This window comes from Belonocnema kinseyi, chromosome 4 (genome assembly GCF_010883055.1).
Source record: "Belonocnema kinseyi isolate 2016_QV_RU_SX_M_011 chromosome 4, B_treatae_v1, whole genome shotgun sequence".
NCBI lineage: Eukaryota > Metazoa > Arthropoda > Insecta > Hymenoptera > Cynipidae > Belonocnema > Belonocnema kinseyi.
Genome location: NC_046660.1, coordinates 46575849 through 46592292, shown reverse-complemented (window position 1 = coordinate 46592292; position 16444 = coordinate 46575849). Strand labels below are relative to the sequence as shown.

The 16444-nt window shown below is 25.5% G+C and overlaps 2 protein-coding genes across 3 annotated transcripts in view; one reads left to right on the top strand and one right to left on the bottom strand.

Moving 5' to 3' along the window:
- Positions 1-5789, bottom strand: part of LOC117171206 (KICSTOR complex protein SZT2-like) — a 132777-nt gene extending 126988 nt beyond the window's left edge. For both annotated transcript variants that reach the window (XM_033358289.1, XM_033358290.1), the window contains exon 1: positions 5367-5789. In XM_033358289.1, the coding sequence (XP_033214180.1) occupies positions 5367-5387 (21 nt within the window). In that variant the 5' untranslated portion in view covers positions 5388-5789. The remainder of the gene's footprint in view (positions 1-5366) is intronic.
- A 2330-nt stretch (positions 5790-8119) lies between these two features.
- LOC117171520 (contactin-like) overlaps positions 8120-16444 on the top strand; it is a 40291-nt gene continuing 31966 nt past the window's right edge. The window contains exons 1-2 of the mRNA XM_033358897.1: positions 8120-8211; positions 12323-13518. Coding sequence (XP_033214788.1) covers positions 12339-13518 — 1180 coding nt within the window. The 5' untranslated portion in view covers positions 8120-8211; positions 12323-12338. The remainder of the gene's footprint in view (positions 8212-12322; positions 13519-16444) is intronic.

The following is a 16444-nucleotide window of genomic DNA, read 5'->3' as shown; positions in this document are numbered from 1 at the left end:
GCGATACACCACCTGGTGACCAAAATCCGAACTAGAAAGAATAGGTATAAAGATGCATTTTAATTTGTGCATAAAAGGATTTTAACGATTTTTGTTGTGGGGTTTAAAGTATTTATTGGATACAGTGAATTCATTTTTTGACTGGAATGTTGACAAATTTATAGACAAAAATCTGTAAGTTTAACAAATTTTTAATTTCATATTTTAATTGTTAGGTGTACATTTTATTTTTAAGAATTTAAAAATGCAGTTTTAAACACTTAAGCCATTAAAATTAGAAGCGTTTGAAATCGAAGATTTGAGATAAAAAACATTTTTAGTTGATCAACTGTGAATATAAGTTAATAATGATTTAAAAAATTGAACTGTTCTTTAAAATTTTTAAAGTGAATAATAATTTATTTTACAACACTATTCGAAATCAGAATTTCCGGTTTCTAACGTCAAAAATTATGGAAACTATTTCAATTGGACATGTAAATGCCCGACTGAAACTTTATAATCTAATTTCAATTTTTAAATAACTTCAAAATAATCTATTCATAATTAAAAGCTTTTATTAAATTTCACATATTATTTTAGTCGAAACTATTTAATTTTTAAATTATTCAATTTAGAACATTTATTTAAAACAAAATATAGATTTTGGCAAATTTCAAACACAAAATTTAAAACCTTTTAAGAATTTTGAATGGCTTCAAAAGATTAAAAAACATTTACTATGAAAATTGAAAATGATTTTTATTTTGAGAAGATAATTTTGTGTGATTATTTAAAAAGATTTAGAAAGATTTCCAAATTATCAAAAAATGAATGTGGAAGATTTTAAGGAGACTTGCTCAATATGGCATAATTAAAAAAAATAGAAAAAATTGGATTCATTTTACAGGATGTTTAAAAGTTGTAAAATTATTTCAAAAATAATATAAAATTTGAAAAAAAAAGTAAACAACATGCAGATGTTTCAAAAATTTCGAATAAGATTTGGAAGGATTTTCAGGACTTTTTAACCATTTAAAATATAAATAATTTAACTTTTTATTTAAGAAGTGTTCGATTTATAAAAAAAATGTAATCGTTCAAATTTTGATGTTTCTGTCTTAAAATTGCTTTAAATGATATAATTTTGAATTTTTAAATTCATTGATTGATTCTTTAATTTAGACGTTAGGGCATTAAAAATATTAACGTGGATTTATATTTCTAGAACTGGATCTGAATCTTTGAACTCTACAATTTATAAAAGTTAAAAAATTTTATTTTGCAGTTTAACTGCATTTAGTTAAAAATTGTTCAGTTTGAAAGTGTTGTTAGCTTCCATTTTATACGTGTAAATTGTTGAGCATTTGAAACAGATTTAAATACAAAATTATTGAATTAAAAATTTTTTAAACTTCAATTTTAAAAGTTTTAAATTCGAGAGTTCTACTTTGAGTGCTTTCATTTGCAGCTCAGTTTTTATTCATTCAAATGGAAAAATTGTTAGCTTTATAGTTCATTGTTTTGAATTTCATCGCTACATGCATTAATTGAAGTTTATTCATACTTAAATTCATTGATGCTTACAGGAAATAGCGAAATAATTGTTTTGTTTTTTTAAACCTATTTGACAAACATGTATTTTTTTTACTGTATAAGATGGAAATTTTATTTAAAACTATTTGTTTTTGATGAAGATTAATTTTTAGTATTTAATCATAGTTTTATACTTCACAAAACTATCGTAAAAACACTTTTACGCAAAAACTAATTTACATCTTTAAAATTGTACCTACTCTTTCTAGTACTAGTTTTCGACGCCAGGTGGCGTCAGGTGGCGTTCAGTTAACACAATATGAAAATAATAAAAAATTCAGGAGGGTCGATAGAGGCTCTTATCGAACCCCCTCTTTTGTCTTTTTAATTTAAAAATTCATCTTTTTCAGTATAAATATTACATCGTTCTTGGACAAATGTAACTGTTTTGGTTAATTAAAACTATTTCCTAGAAAATTTATTTTTCGTTTAAAATTCCTATTGTTGTGTTGAAAAGTCAATCGGAATCTTTTTGAATGAAAATTAAACTCCACAAAAATTCAACTGTTTGGTTGAAAATTTAACAATGTCGTTGAAAAGTCATAATTTTTGGCTGAAAATCGACTATTTAGTAGGACATTATTTCATTGTTTACAATTTTTATTTTAGTGTTAGTAGGTGAGTTGGAAAGTTCTTCTTTGGATGAAAATTTAAATATTTTTTAAAAGCTTTCTTTTAATTTATCTGTTTTAGAAGAATTTTCATCTTTCTTGAATAAAAATGCAACTTTTCGTTTGAAAATTCAACACTTTTTTTAAAGTTCGTCTTTTCGACTTTAAAATTCACCTGCTTCAGCAGAAATTACATCTTTTTAGATACAAATGCAAGGGTTTGGTTTAAAAATTCAACAATTTTGTTGAAAAGTTATACTTTTTGGATGAAAATTTGGCTGTTTTGTTGAAAAATTAACTATTTCGTAGAAAATGTTCTTTTTGTTTAAGTGTCGTTTTTTGATAAAAATTCATCCTTTTTGGTTGAAAAAAATTCGTCTTTTTAAATTAAGAGTTCAATTTTTTTTCGTTGAAACTTATTTTTTGTTAAAAATTCATATTGTGACGTTTAAAAGTAAACTGGAATCTTTTTTGGATGAAAATTCCACTATTTAAGCAAAAAAAATTCATCTGTTTTAAGAGAAATTTCATCTGTTTTGGATAAAAGTGCAACTATTTAGTAGAGAATTTAATAATTTTATAGAAAAGTCATCCTTTTTAGTTAAAAATTTGTCTTTTTGAATTTAAAATTCAAATGTTGTCGTAGAAAATTATTTCTGGTTTAAAAATTCATATGTTTTATACGTGAAAAGTCAACTGAAATCTTTTTTAGCCGAAAATTCAACTCTTTTTTTGTTTAAAACTGATCTTTTTCATTAAAAAAGTCGTCTGTTTTATTAAAGATAAAATTTTTTAAAATGAATATGCTACTTTTTGGTTCAAAATTCTTCTTTTTTGTTTGAGTATTCGACTATTTTGTTTGAAATATATGGTTAAATCACTTGTTAAGAAGTTCTTTTTTGTCTTGAAAATTTATATTTTTAGTTGAAAGCTCATCTGTTTGGTTGAAAGTTTAACTAGTTTCATGAAAAATAATATTTTTTAATTAATAATTCAACTAGTTGGGTAAAATTTAAGCTACGATGTGCTTTTTTTATTGAAGGCATGCCTTTGGTTGAAAATTTAACTGTTTAGTCGAAAAGCCTTTTATTATAAATAATGTTTTTTTTTAATTTTCTACGGATTCAATTATTACGTTTAATTTTCAAAGTTTTGGAAAATTATATTACGAGATATTCTTGAATATATTAGCACCTTCGATTAACTAAATAATTAAATAAATACTAAAAACATAATTAAGCATTTATTGAATTTGTCTCTAAAGTTCGTGAATTTGAGCAATAATTCAAACAAATTTTTATTTTATCTTCTTATACTTAAAATTAAGTGCATATTTAACTTATATTATAACTTTATATATAAGTATCTTGCATTTTAAACAAGATAAATGATTTTTTAGCCGTAATATTGAATTCACAAACAAAAAGATCACTTTTCAACCAAATGGTTTCATTTTTGAATTGAGAAAATTAGCTTTCAAACAAAAATGGAAGTTATAATAAATTTACAGTTACAAAAAATTAATTTTCGTCCAAAAAATAAAAGGAACTTTCAACCGAACTGATGAATTTTCAACTAAAATAATGAATCTTTTACTGGAATAGTTGAATTGTCAACTAAAGGCGAAATTTTAGGTAAAATTATTAATCTTTAATTATAATAATTTGATTTTCAACCAAAAAGATGAATTTTTAACTAGGATTATTTTCTACTAAAAACAAAGAATTTTTAAATAAAAAATATATAATGTCACCAAAAAATTGAGTAGTTGAATTTTTAGTTAAAAAATATTAATTTTCAACCAAAGAGATGCATTGTTAACTAAAATTTTGGAATAATCAACAGTAATAGTTACATTTTAATTTAGAGAAAAATTAATTTTCAACGAAGAAAAAAACGTTTCTTAACAAAATACCTGTTTCAACATAAAATAGAATATTTAAATTATTAGTTGAAAAATTTTTGTACAACCAAAGAGATGAATTTTCAACTAAAAGGATGGAATATTTAATTGAGATAGTTACATTTTCTTGTTACAAAAATAATTTTGACACAAATAAATGATTTTTCAACTAAAATTATTTGTCTTTGAGTGAAATAGTTGAAGTTTTAACTAAAATGAATCTTTAACTGGAGTTTTCAAACAAAAATGGAATAGTTAAATAATCATATGAAAAGATTAATGCTTAACCAAAGAGATGCATTTTCTAAAAAGACGGAATATTCAATTGCTATAATTAAATTTGTAATAAAATCAATCATTTTCAACCAAATTAATTAATTTGAAACTAAAATTATGAATCTTCAATTGGAATAGTTAAAGTTTAAACATAAAAAATTAATTTTTTACCAAAATTATGGATCTTCAACTGGAATAGTTGAATTTTCAACGAAGATTATTTTTTACAAAAACAATCAATGAAATACATGAATTTTTAACTGAAAAAAATCAATTTGCAACAAAAAATAGCAATCTTTAATTTGAAGTAAAAGAAACATTTTTTAACTAAATAAATTTTCAGGGAAATGGTTTAATTTGCATCCAAACAAATGAATTTTTAACCAAGAAAATGAAAAATCTACAAAAAAAATTAGTTACAAAATTAATTTGGAATATAAATACAAAATTTCAACTAAAGAAATAAATTTTCCACAAAAGCGATGAATTTTGTACCAGAAAATAATAATTTTTAACAAAAATTCATCAATTTTCAACGAAAATATTTTTTTTTTCTGTAAAATCCACAGTAAAATATTGGCAAATCAATCAACTACGCAGGTTGTAGAATTTAGAATTAACAATAGTGTAAAATAAAAACAGTTGACAGATTATGACTGTCAAATTCTTGTTTAAATCACATAAATTGAAACATAATTTTGAAAACATTGTCAAATAAACAAAAAACTACCCTGAGCTTTCGGGAATTTAAAATTACGTATTAAAAATTGTATTGAAAAAAGTAAAGTTTTACAAATTTGGGGGAAATAACGATAACCTTCACGCACTACTTTTGATTTGCAAAATGGCAAACATTGCTTCACAGAATAAAATGTTCATATACAAATGTCAGCTTTCTAAAAAAAAAAAGATGAAAACAATAGACTTTAATTTCAGTCGCATGGTGATTTTTCAGGCATAAGAATATCTAATTGTATAAATAAATGTTGTAATAAGCTTACCTCGACTTCAGGGTAATCCATTTTACTAATTTTGTTTTTATTCCATTGATAAATTTAAAACTGGCACACGAAATATGGGTCTCTGTTGATGTTTCGCGTTGGCAGCATATTTTTAGGACTGATATATTAAAATAAACAAAAACCACAGAAAAATAAAATTATTTCACTCCAAAACAGTACAAAGGTCAGGTCCTAACGTTTTTACTGATTTATTTCACTATATTTGACCAATTGCGATAGAAATTATGACATAACCTTAAATAAACAATGACGATATTTTTGCGAGGAAAGGGTAACAGCGTAGTTTATCTCACTTATTAAAGATACGCGACGTGAATTCTTGCTGCAGGAGACTGTGATTAGACTTGGTAAAAGTATAAATTACTTTTAGATAACGCATGTTTTTGAACATTTCCATGCTCTGCTATCTGTCATTACATAAATACATACATAACCTAAACAACAACACTAAACGATGAAATCAACACATTTACACTTTTTCTTACTACCAGTCGGTAAGGTCAAATTTGTGTCCGGTAAATACTAATTTATCCAAGCGGGAAGATTCGAATAGTAAAGTTTCTTTTTTAGTTTTTTTTTTATTTAAGTGTATTATTGAAAGAGGAGTTAATTATACTGAATTTATTTAGGTGTCAGTAAAATTTATTCATGTAAAAAGTGCATGAAATTTATTTTGATATCAGATGTACAATGTAAAAATTTATTGAATTCAAGGCTGCAAACAGAAAATCAAATGTTTCAATCACTGATCAGTTTTTCTTGCGTAGTTTTGAATTTCTTTCGAAGTACGTGTTTCAATAATTTTGCCTATTTTTACACTAAATAATAGTTTAATTTCAACTAAAAAATATAAATTTTTAACAAAAATTGAATAGCTGTATTTTTAGTTTAAAAAAGGCACTACTATGGTTACGGAATTTTTCGTAACGTTTGCATTGAACAAGCTAGAAAAGGGGTTAGAATTAAGGAAAATCACCTAAAGTTAGACAGTGCATTAAAAAAAATTAACTTAAAAAAAACCTCGTGAAACTTTCAACTATAGAAATTAATTTTTAATTGAAAATATTTTTTAACGAATTTTAAACAAGATAGTTCAATTTTCAACTGAATATATTTAATAAATGCATTTTCAACTAAAAAAGATAAATTTTCAACCAAGAATGGAATAGTTACATTTTCAGTTTAAAAATTAATTTTCAACAAAAAACACATTTTCCGCAAAAAAGTTGAATTTTCAACAAAAACATGATTTTTCTAACTAGAATATTTATATTGTACTAAAAATATGACGAATTTTCAACAACATAATTAAATTTTCACACGAAAAAAGTAATTTTTTAACCATGCATAAAATAGGTACATTAATTAATTTTTCGCAAATCAGTTCATCTTTCAACTAACCAGTTGTACTTTTAAACAGAGGGATAAATTCTAAACGGAAAAAGTTGAGTTAAAGCAAAAAAGTTTAATTCAATCAAAAAGGACGAATTTTTGGTTGAATTTTCGAGTAAAAAATAAATTTTCACCAATAAAACAAAATAATTTAATTTTAAATTAAAAATTTAACTTTTAACAATAAAAAAGCGAATCTTGAACAAAATAGGTAGAATTTTAATAAAAGAGATGAATATTCAACAAAAAAAATAAATTTTTTTTTCAACCAAGTAGTTGTATTTTCAATAAAAAAGATAAATTCTCAAGGAAAAAATTTGAATTCCACGAAAAATGACGAATTAATGGTTAAATTTTCGAATAAATATATCAATTTTCAAGCAAAAATAAAATAGTTAAATTTTGATTTAAAAAATTAATTTTCAACAATAAAAAAGCAAATTTTCAACAAAGCAATAAAATTTTCAATAAAAGAGAGGAATCTTCAACTAAAAATTAATTTTTTATTTTTCAGACATGGCAGTTGTATTTTCAATAAGCAAATGAATTCTCATAGTTGAATTTAACCAAAAAAGTTGAATTGAACAAAAATGTAAGAAGTAATAGTTGAATTTTAGAATAAATTATCTATTTTTAACCAAAAATAGAATAGTTAAATTTTGAGTGAAAAAAATTAAATTTCGACAAAAAGCAAACTGTTTTTCTACAAAATAGTTCAATTTTCAACGGAAGAGATCTTTAAACAATTATATAAATGTTTAAAAAAGTATTTGAACTCTTAACTAAAGAGTTAGTTATTGTAACCAAAAAAGATTTAAATTTTAAATCAAGAACCCTTTAAAAAAAGACGAATTATCAACAAAATGATTTAATAATTTTCACCAAAAAGATTTTTTATTCAAGCAAAACCAAACTACTGAATTTTCAAGTCAAAAAAACGAATTTTCTACAAAGCAGTTTTACATTTTTTATCTGAAAATATGGCATTCATTACTCTCCGAAATAAAAAACCGAAAAGTTTGTAATTATACTGGTACTTAGAAATTAGAAACGTTCTTTCAGTATAAAATAATGTTATATTTTAAAAACTCAGAACTATGCAAGAAAAACTGACCAGTGATTTAATTATTAAGTTTTCTCTTGAAACTGTATAAATTACATTTGTATCTTGTTTTATCAATAAACTATAAACTTTTATTATTAAATAGTGTAAAAAAGGCATTTTTTTATTTATGCACTTTGAATTTTCGCGGAATATTGCCCAGGACAGATCGCGCACTCTGATGAGTTGTAAATTCCTCTGTTGGTAACACTGTTGTGGCCAACGTCATTCGCCTAACTCCCTTCACGATTGTTGCGTTCACGCGAGGCCTCTTTATTAGGACGCGGTCGATTAATCTCATTTTCATGTCACAACAAAGAATAAGGGCAGGTAAATAAAACTAATATTTTTTTCTCTTCGATTAGTTTAATATTTCAAATCAAAATTGGAGTTATAAATTAAATGTTAGCGATTTTAAGGCTTGATTCTGCGGCAACAAAGCCACTCCCTGTCCCCTCCCACTAACTGTCATCACACTTATGGCATTTATGACTAATATGTTAAGTGATGATGCTTTTTGTCTAATTTACTTGGAAGTCATTGCTATTTAGGTAATAATAACTGCATTTCCCTGCAATTGGTGCTGTTTTACAAACCTATTGAACCAAATTTTAGCTGGAGTTCATTCATAAAGTTTTCCCAGTAACGTGGTGTATACGTTTACTTATCAATGGTATCACAGCATTGTCAGTGTTTTTTAAATTTAAGATCGAAAAAGATCTATTTTTTATGAATCATTTAATCCAATATGAGTTCTTTTAATTGAGTTCAAATTATTTTACCTCAATTAGAAATTTTAGAAATGCATTAAAATTTGTTCGATTGTTACATTTCCTATTTGGAAACTGTATTAATCTGAATAGATTTGTTCAGATTTACCCACAAAAAAGTGTGAATTTAATTTATTTTTATATTCTACATATGTGTTTTTTTCATTGCTAAATATTTTATAATAATTTTGTTCTTAATGTGTTGAAATAATGAACGCACTGATCAGCTTAATTGCTTTAATTAATCACTATTTTTTTAAATTAAGTGCAGAGTACACAGGGGAAAACAATGTTTCTACTCAAATGTATTATACTCCGAATATTTTCAACACAAAATATACCCTATAAAGTTTTAAATAGCATTGTATTTTTCCTACACAAAATATTTTGTACACATAATCAGTGTCCCTTACGTGGAAAACTTTAACGTGAAAAAATATTGTCAACGAATTTTTAAATACCTGGAAATATGATAATTTTTCCGAAAGCTTGCATAATTTTTTTTATGTTGCCATATAAAATTGAATATATTTTATAAATTTTTGAATTTTTTTTTTCAAATTAATTTTTTTAACTGATAATTTAATTTTTTTATTTGAAAATTTAAGTAATTGGTCGAAAATTCATGTTTTAAAATTTGTTTATAAAAATAATTTAATTGGATTTTTGTAAATGAAATTATTAATAATAACTTACCTCCATTTTGGTCTCAATTAATATTTTATATAATTTTGAATAAATTAATTAACTCTTCCACTGTAAACTTTCATTGTTTTGTTGAAATTCTCTCAAATAATTTTTATTAATTTTAAAATTTAAGTATTCCATCATTTACTCAATAGTTCATTTTTTCAGACGATATTAAAAAAAATGTAACTTCAATTTTTGGTTAGAAAATGACATTTTTTGGTAAAAGTTTTAAATTGAATTATTCGGTTAAAAATTAAAAATTTAATTTGACTTATTGAAAATTCCTCAATTTTTCACCAAAAATGTAACTTCAATTTTTTGTTGAAAAGTGATCATTTTTATATAAAAATTAATTTTTTTTAACTGAAAATTGAACTTTTTTATTTTTGGTTGAAAATTTATCTTTTAACAGTTCAACGCTTCAACTTAAAATATTACCTTTTTTGTTGTTATAATTTTTTTAACCTGGAAATGTAACAATCCCAGATGAATATCCCTCTTTGTTCGAGCATTTTTTTTTACCAAAAATGTAACTGTTTGTTTTTTTGTTGAAAAATGATCTTTTTTATATGAAAAACTATCTTTTTTATATGAAAAACTATGTTTTTTATATGAAAAATCGTGTTTTTTGTTGTTGAAAATTCGTCTTTTTGGTAGAAACCTTTAATTTAACTATTCTATTTTCGGTTGAAAATTATTTCTTTTTGGTAGAAAAAAAAATGTTGAAAATTCATCATTTAACCATTTAACTTTTCCACTTGAAACTTTATATGTTTTGTTGTAATTTTGTTTAATTAATTTTTTTAAACTGAAAATGTAATTACTCCAAATGAATATTCTATATGTTTTACTTAATAATTCATCTCTTTAATCGAACCTTTTTTTTACCAGCAATGTAACTGTACAATTTTTTGTTAAAAAAATTAGTATTTTTTTAGTTGAATTTCTAACACTCTTTTTTCGTATCTTTTTGGTTGAAAATTCATCTTTTTGGTTGAATAGTCAAGAATTTCAGTTAAATATTCATCCTTTTAGTTAAAAATTAAAATAGTCTTTGTTTGAAATATAAATTACTACATTTTTCGTTTAGAATTCATATTTCTTAGAAAAAAATTTAATTACTTGGTTGAAAGTTCAATTATTTTCTTAAAAATTATTTTTTTGCTGTTGAATATTCATAATTTTAGTTTAAAGTTCATCCCTGGTTGAAAATCAATTTTTTTCATCCGATAATTTGACTTTAATTTTTGGTGAACAATGTATCCTTTTTTAGATAAAATTTCTGTATTTTGTAAAATATTCGTCTTTTTTTTTTGGTAGAAACTAATTTTCTGGATTGAAAAATCATCTTTTTGAATGAAGATTTGAGTATTCGAGTTGTGTTTATGCATTTAATCTCTCCCTTTTACGGGTTTGAGTTGAAAGTTAATTTTTTGTGTGAAAAACTAATGCTTTCAACTAAAAAATTAATTTTTGGTTGCAAAATTGTCTTTTTTAGTTAAAAATTCTTCTTTGTTGAAAATTAATCTTCTCAGTTAAAAACTAATCTATTCTAGTTGAAGGTTCGTAATTTTAGTTGAAAATTCATGACTTGGTTGAAAATTTGTTGCTTTTTGTGTGTGAAAAATCAATTTTTTAACTGAAAATGTAACTGATTAACTGATCCCTTTTTCGTTGAAAACTGATCTTTTTTTGGTTAAAATTAAACTATTTAGTTTCAAATTTATCTTTTTTTTTAATTCAACTATTTGGTTGAGAATTTATGTGTTTTGTTGAAAAATTTATTTGGTTAGGTTGAACATTCAACTAGTTGGTTACAAATTCATCTATCTTATTGAAAAAGCAATATCTTTACCTAAAAATTTCGAATTTCAAACGGTTTTAATTGAAATTAATATAGTACCCACATTAATTTTCCTTAAATATGATCTACATTTTAAGTATTAGAATATATATTAAGAATTTGTTTAAATTACTATTGAAATTCATAAACTTTCGGGACAAATTCAAGAAATGGTTAATCATGTTTTTAGTATTATTTACTTATTTAATTAATCGATTATGCTAATGTATTTCAGAATATCTTGCAATATAGTTTTTTAAAGTTTTCTGAATTAAAGATATTAATTGAATTTCTATAAGCCGAAAAAAACCATTTATAATGAACTCGCGAAACTGTATACATATTCAGAGTTGATTATTTAAAAAGAGTGAATTAATCATTTTCTAAATTATTAATCAGTTTCAAACATTTTTAAATACTTTCAATAGTTAAAAAATCTCGTTAATTTATTTAAAATCAGTGACTTTTTCGTAAAAATTTTCTTTCATCTGTGCGTCTTTTAAAATCTTTTAAATTTATTTGAAATATTTGAAAAATGAGTGATAACCTTGTGAAAACTTTGATTTCTTTGGAAATGTTTTGCAATTTTTGTTAAATTTTGTGAGCCTTTTGAGCTACTTGAAATCATTGTGAAATAATTTAAACCTTTTGCAATATTTGAAATTTTTTGAAAATTTGTTTTCCATGAAAGAAAAATTGAAGGGTCCGCGGTCTAACCCTGTTAACTAACATTTCAGAAATTTAACAGTCCGAAGAAAAATCGTTCCGTGGGCCTATGTTGTAGATACCAAAACGTAATTTTCGAAAATCCATTTAAAAAGAAACTAAAAGTAATTTTACCGTTTTGTTTGTGGGATATTAGCTGAAAATAAATAATGTGCCAGAAAATGAAAATAAAATCAATTCCGATAAAAATTCCAGTTAACAGGTTTAGACCGCGGATCATTGGAGGTTACTTCGTTGCGACACATTTAACTTTAAATTTATTTGATTTGAACATAAATTTCTTGAAATCTTTAAAAATCGTTTGAAATCAGTCAAATCTTTTGAACATTTTCAAATTGGGAGGGAAACAACCTTGTTAATTTGTTAATATAAAATAGAATTAACAGAAGATCCAAAAACTTTTTTTTTTCAGTGTACCAGGAAGTACAATGAAGCACTTCCACCTGGTGGTCACACTTCTGGCCACATTGTCATCCATCTCTGGCCAGAATTTCTACGAGGAACAAGAATACCAGTGTCCACAACACTGGATCCGATTTCAAGAATCCTGTTATCGATTCATAAAAAGTCCCATCAGGGTTCGAGACGATGCGAGGAGAAATTGTCAGGCCTATCAGAGCGACCTGGTGACAATAAATTCCCTGGAGGAGCACGGCTTCCTCCTTTATCAGCTACAATGGCAAGATCCGCAGCATCGAAAGTGGTACACCGGAGTGCGATTACAGGGCGGTTACTGGTCGAACGAGGGCGACAACACCCAGCTCATCAACATGGACAACGCTTTCCTCCCCGAGCCAAATGACGGAATTTTCGGCCGAGATTTTCTCGCCTATTCCTTCAGCAACAGCTTGAAACGATGGGGCCTGGAAAAGCTGACAGGACATGATGAGCTGCTCTACATTTGCGAAGCTCCCATTGCAGTTCTTCACAATCTGGTGGAAGATGATCGCACCTATCAATACGGAATTGATATCGACAATCCTCTCCAGATTCCCCGAGGCCCGTATTTTATCAAACAACCCATGAGCACTGTTTTCGATTTCTCGAAAGAGAAAGTGAACAACGACGTTTCCCTGAGTTGTCTCGCTGGTGGTTATCCAACTCCGACTTATGAATGGTTCAAGGAACAATACGAAAATGATCGACTCGTCGCTACCAAAATCGATCCTCTGTCGAATAGTCGGTACACCTTGAGTGGTGGTTTACTGATAATCTACAATCCAAATCAGACCCTGGATCGAGGATCGTATCATTGTCGGGCAACGAACGACTTTGGCTCGATTAGATCTGAGAGTGTGGATCTTGCTTTTGGATATATAATGGAATTTAACTTGAAACGACCAGATGAACGGGGCGATCAGAATTGGGGAAAAGCTGTTTATTGTGATCCACCGCAGCATTATCCGGGCGTGAAGTACTACTGGGCTCGAGACTATTTCCCGAATTTTGTTGAGGAAGATAAGAGGGTTTTTGTGTCTTATGATGGGGCCTTGTACTTTTCGGCTCTGGAGCCGATTGATCGTGGAAAGTATTCTTGCAATGTGCAGAGCACTGCTTCGGATAATGGACGAAACGGACCTTTCTTCCCGCTGAAAATCGATCCTCACTGTAAGCAAATAATTTTATTTCTACACTGCCGTGCTAAAGTTTTAGGTCATCTCTTTTTTTTTAACTGAATCAATTTTCTTAATTTTAATTATACCAGAGTTAACAAAATTTCTATTTAAAAGATTGATTTTTTTCAAAATTCTGTATAAAATAAGCACAGGGTGAAGCCAATTTGTCTCGTTTTTAAGTTGATATAAATTATTAATAATAACTTACCTCCATTTTGGTTTCAATTAATATTTTTAATAATTTTGAATAAATTAATTAACTCTTCCAATGGAAACTTTCACTGTTTTGTTGAAATTCTCTTAAATAATTTTTACTAATTTTAAAATTTAACTATTCCATCATTTACTCAATAATTCATTTCTTCAGACGAAATTTAAAAAAAATGTAACTTCAATTTTTCGTTAAAAAATGATATTTTTTGGTAAAAGTTTTGAATTTAACTATTTTGTTAAAAATTATAAAAATTTAATTTAACTTATTGAAAATTCCTCAAATTTGCACCAAACATGTAACTTCAATTTTTTGTTCAAAATTGATCATTTTTATATTGAAATTAATTTTTTTTTAACTGAAAATTTAACTGTTTTATTTTTGTTTGAAAATTTATCTTTTAACAGTTCAACGCTTCGGAACATTTTATTTCGGAATTACAAGCCTCGCAGGCCTTGTATTGTACCCTACACTGCCGTGCTAAAGGTTTAGGTCATCTCTTTTTTTTTTAAACTGAATCAATTTTCTTAATTTTAATTATACCAGAGTTAACAAAATTTCTTTTTAAAAAATTGATTTTTTTGGAAATTCTGTATAAAATAAGCACAGGGTGAAGCCAATTTGTCTCGTTTTTATGTTGATATAAATTATTAATAATAACTTACCTCCATTTTGGTTTCAATTAATATTTTATATAATTTTGAATAAATTAATTAACTCTTCCAATGGAAACTTTCACTGTTTTGTTGAAATTCTCTTAAATAATTTTTATTAATTTAAAATTTAACTATTCCATCATTTACTCAATAATTCATTCCTTCAGACGAAATTAAAAAAAAATGTAACTTCAATTTTTGGTTAAAAAATGATATTTTTTGGTAAAAGTTTTAAATTTAACTAATTTATTAAAAATTATAAAAGTTTAATTTAACTTATTGAAAATTCCTCAGTTTTTCACCAAAAATGTAACTTCAATTTTTTGTTCAAAATTGATCATTTTTATATTGAAATTAATTTTTTTTTAACTGAAAATTTAACTTTTTTATTTTTGTTTGAAAATTTATGTTTTAACAGTTCAACTTTCGGAACATTTTATTTCGGAATTACAAGCCTCGCAGGCCTTGTATTGTACCCTATACTGCCGTGCTAAAGTTTTAGGTCATGTCTTTTTTTTATGACTGAATCAATTTTCTTAATTTTAATTATACTAGAGTTAGCAAAATTTCTATTTAAAAGGTTGATTTTTTTCGAAATTCTGTATAAAATAAGCACAGGGTGAAGCCAATTTGTCTCGTTTTTAATTTGACATTGCATAAAATAGTTTAAATTTAAATGTTTTCTTACATTTGCAATAACTTCCGAAATAATCAACATTTTTCAATGTTGTATAAAAACACAATTATAAATTGTAAAAAATTTCTTTTCGAATTGCAAAAACTTGAAGTTGTAATAAAAAAGTTGAATACTTTGATAATATATTATCTGTAGGAAAATCAGAAGAAAAGTTAAATAAATATATATTTTGAGGAAATTGCATAGAAATTTCATGATATGTTTCATCTATTTTACAAAAATATTTTTCTTACGAAATATAATAGTAGTTCAATTTTTCCAATTTTTTTTTTACAAATTCAAGTTCTTTCAATTGAAAAAGAAATTTTTTACGATTTATACTCATAATCGGCTGTGATACTGTGCAAAAAAAAGCTTCAAAATGAGCACAAGAATATTGAAAAATGTTGACGATTTCGGAAGTAATTGCAAATTTAAGAAAACATTGAAATTTACACTATTTTTGCAAAATCTACTTAGAAACTAGACAAATTGGCTTCGCTCTGGTCTTATTTTATACCACATTCCGAAAACAATCAACCTTTTAAAGAAAATTTTTTTTGCTCTGGTGTAATTAAAATTGAGAGAATTGATTTAATTTCAATAAAAAAAAATTCAAGGAAATTTCAAGAGCTTTGAAAGATTTTAGAGTATTTAAAAAAATGCCAATGAATTTTGAGTAGATTTCAATGGATTTTTATAATTTTAGGGCATTTTTAAAACTTCCAAGGAATTTTCAAAAGCATTCAAAACATTCCAGCGGATTTAAAAGATTTAATGGTCTTCTTTGGGAAATTTAAAGAAAGAATTAAAAAATTAATTAATTTTTCAGTCATAAAAAAAGAGGCGGCCTAAAATTTTGCACGGCAGTCTGTATACAGTTAAGTACCCTAAAGTACCCTATTTTCAAGAGTTGGTCCCTATAAGTGCCCTATTTGAGTCAGATATTTGAAGAAAAAAAATAGAGAATTCTCTAATTTAAAAAAAAAAGTTTATATATAATATATATATATATAGGGGAAGGTAGTCAGGGTTGGGACACTTTTAGACTTTCCTCTGTATCTTTTGTTTAAATTCCAAATTGATCGATATTTCTGTCTCATATGAAAGTAAACTCGATAAAAATCAAGTTTTCCATCGGACAACGCAAAGCGCATCAATAAAAAAAAGTTATAAAAACAATAAAAAAACGAAAAATGTAGTCAGGGTTGGGACTTGTAGTCAGGGTTGGGACACTGGTAAAAATCTGCGAAATTTGTTCAAAAATAATTTTTAATGAAGAAATATAAAATCAATTTTGTTTATTTATTTAATATTACAGACTTTTGACGTGGAAACATTAGTCAGATTCACAATTTTGGCAAATGAAGTAACT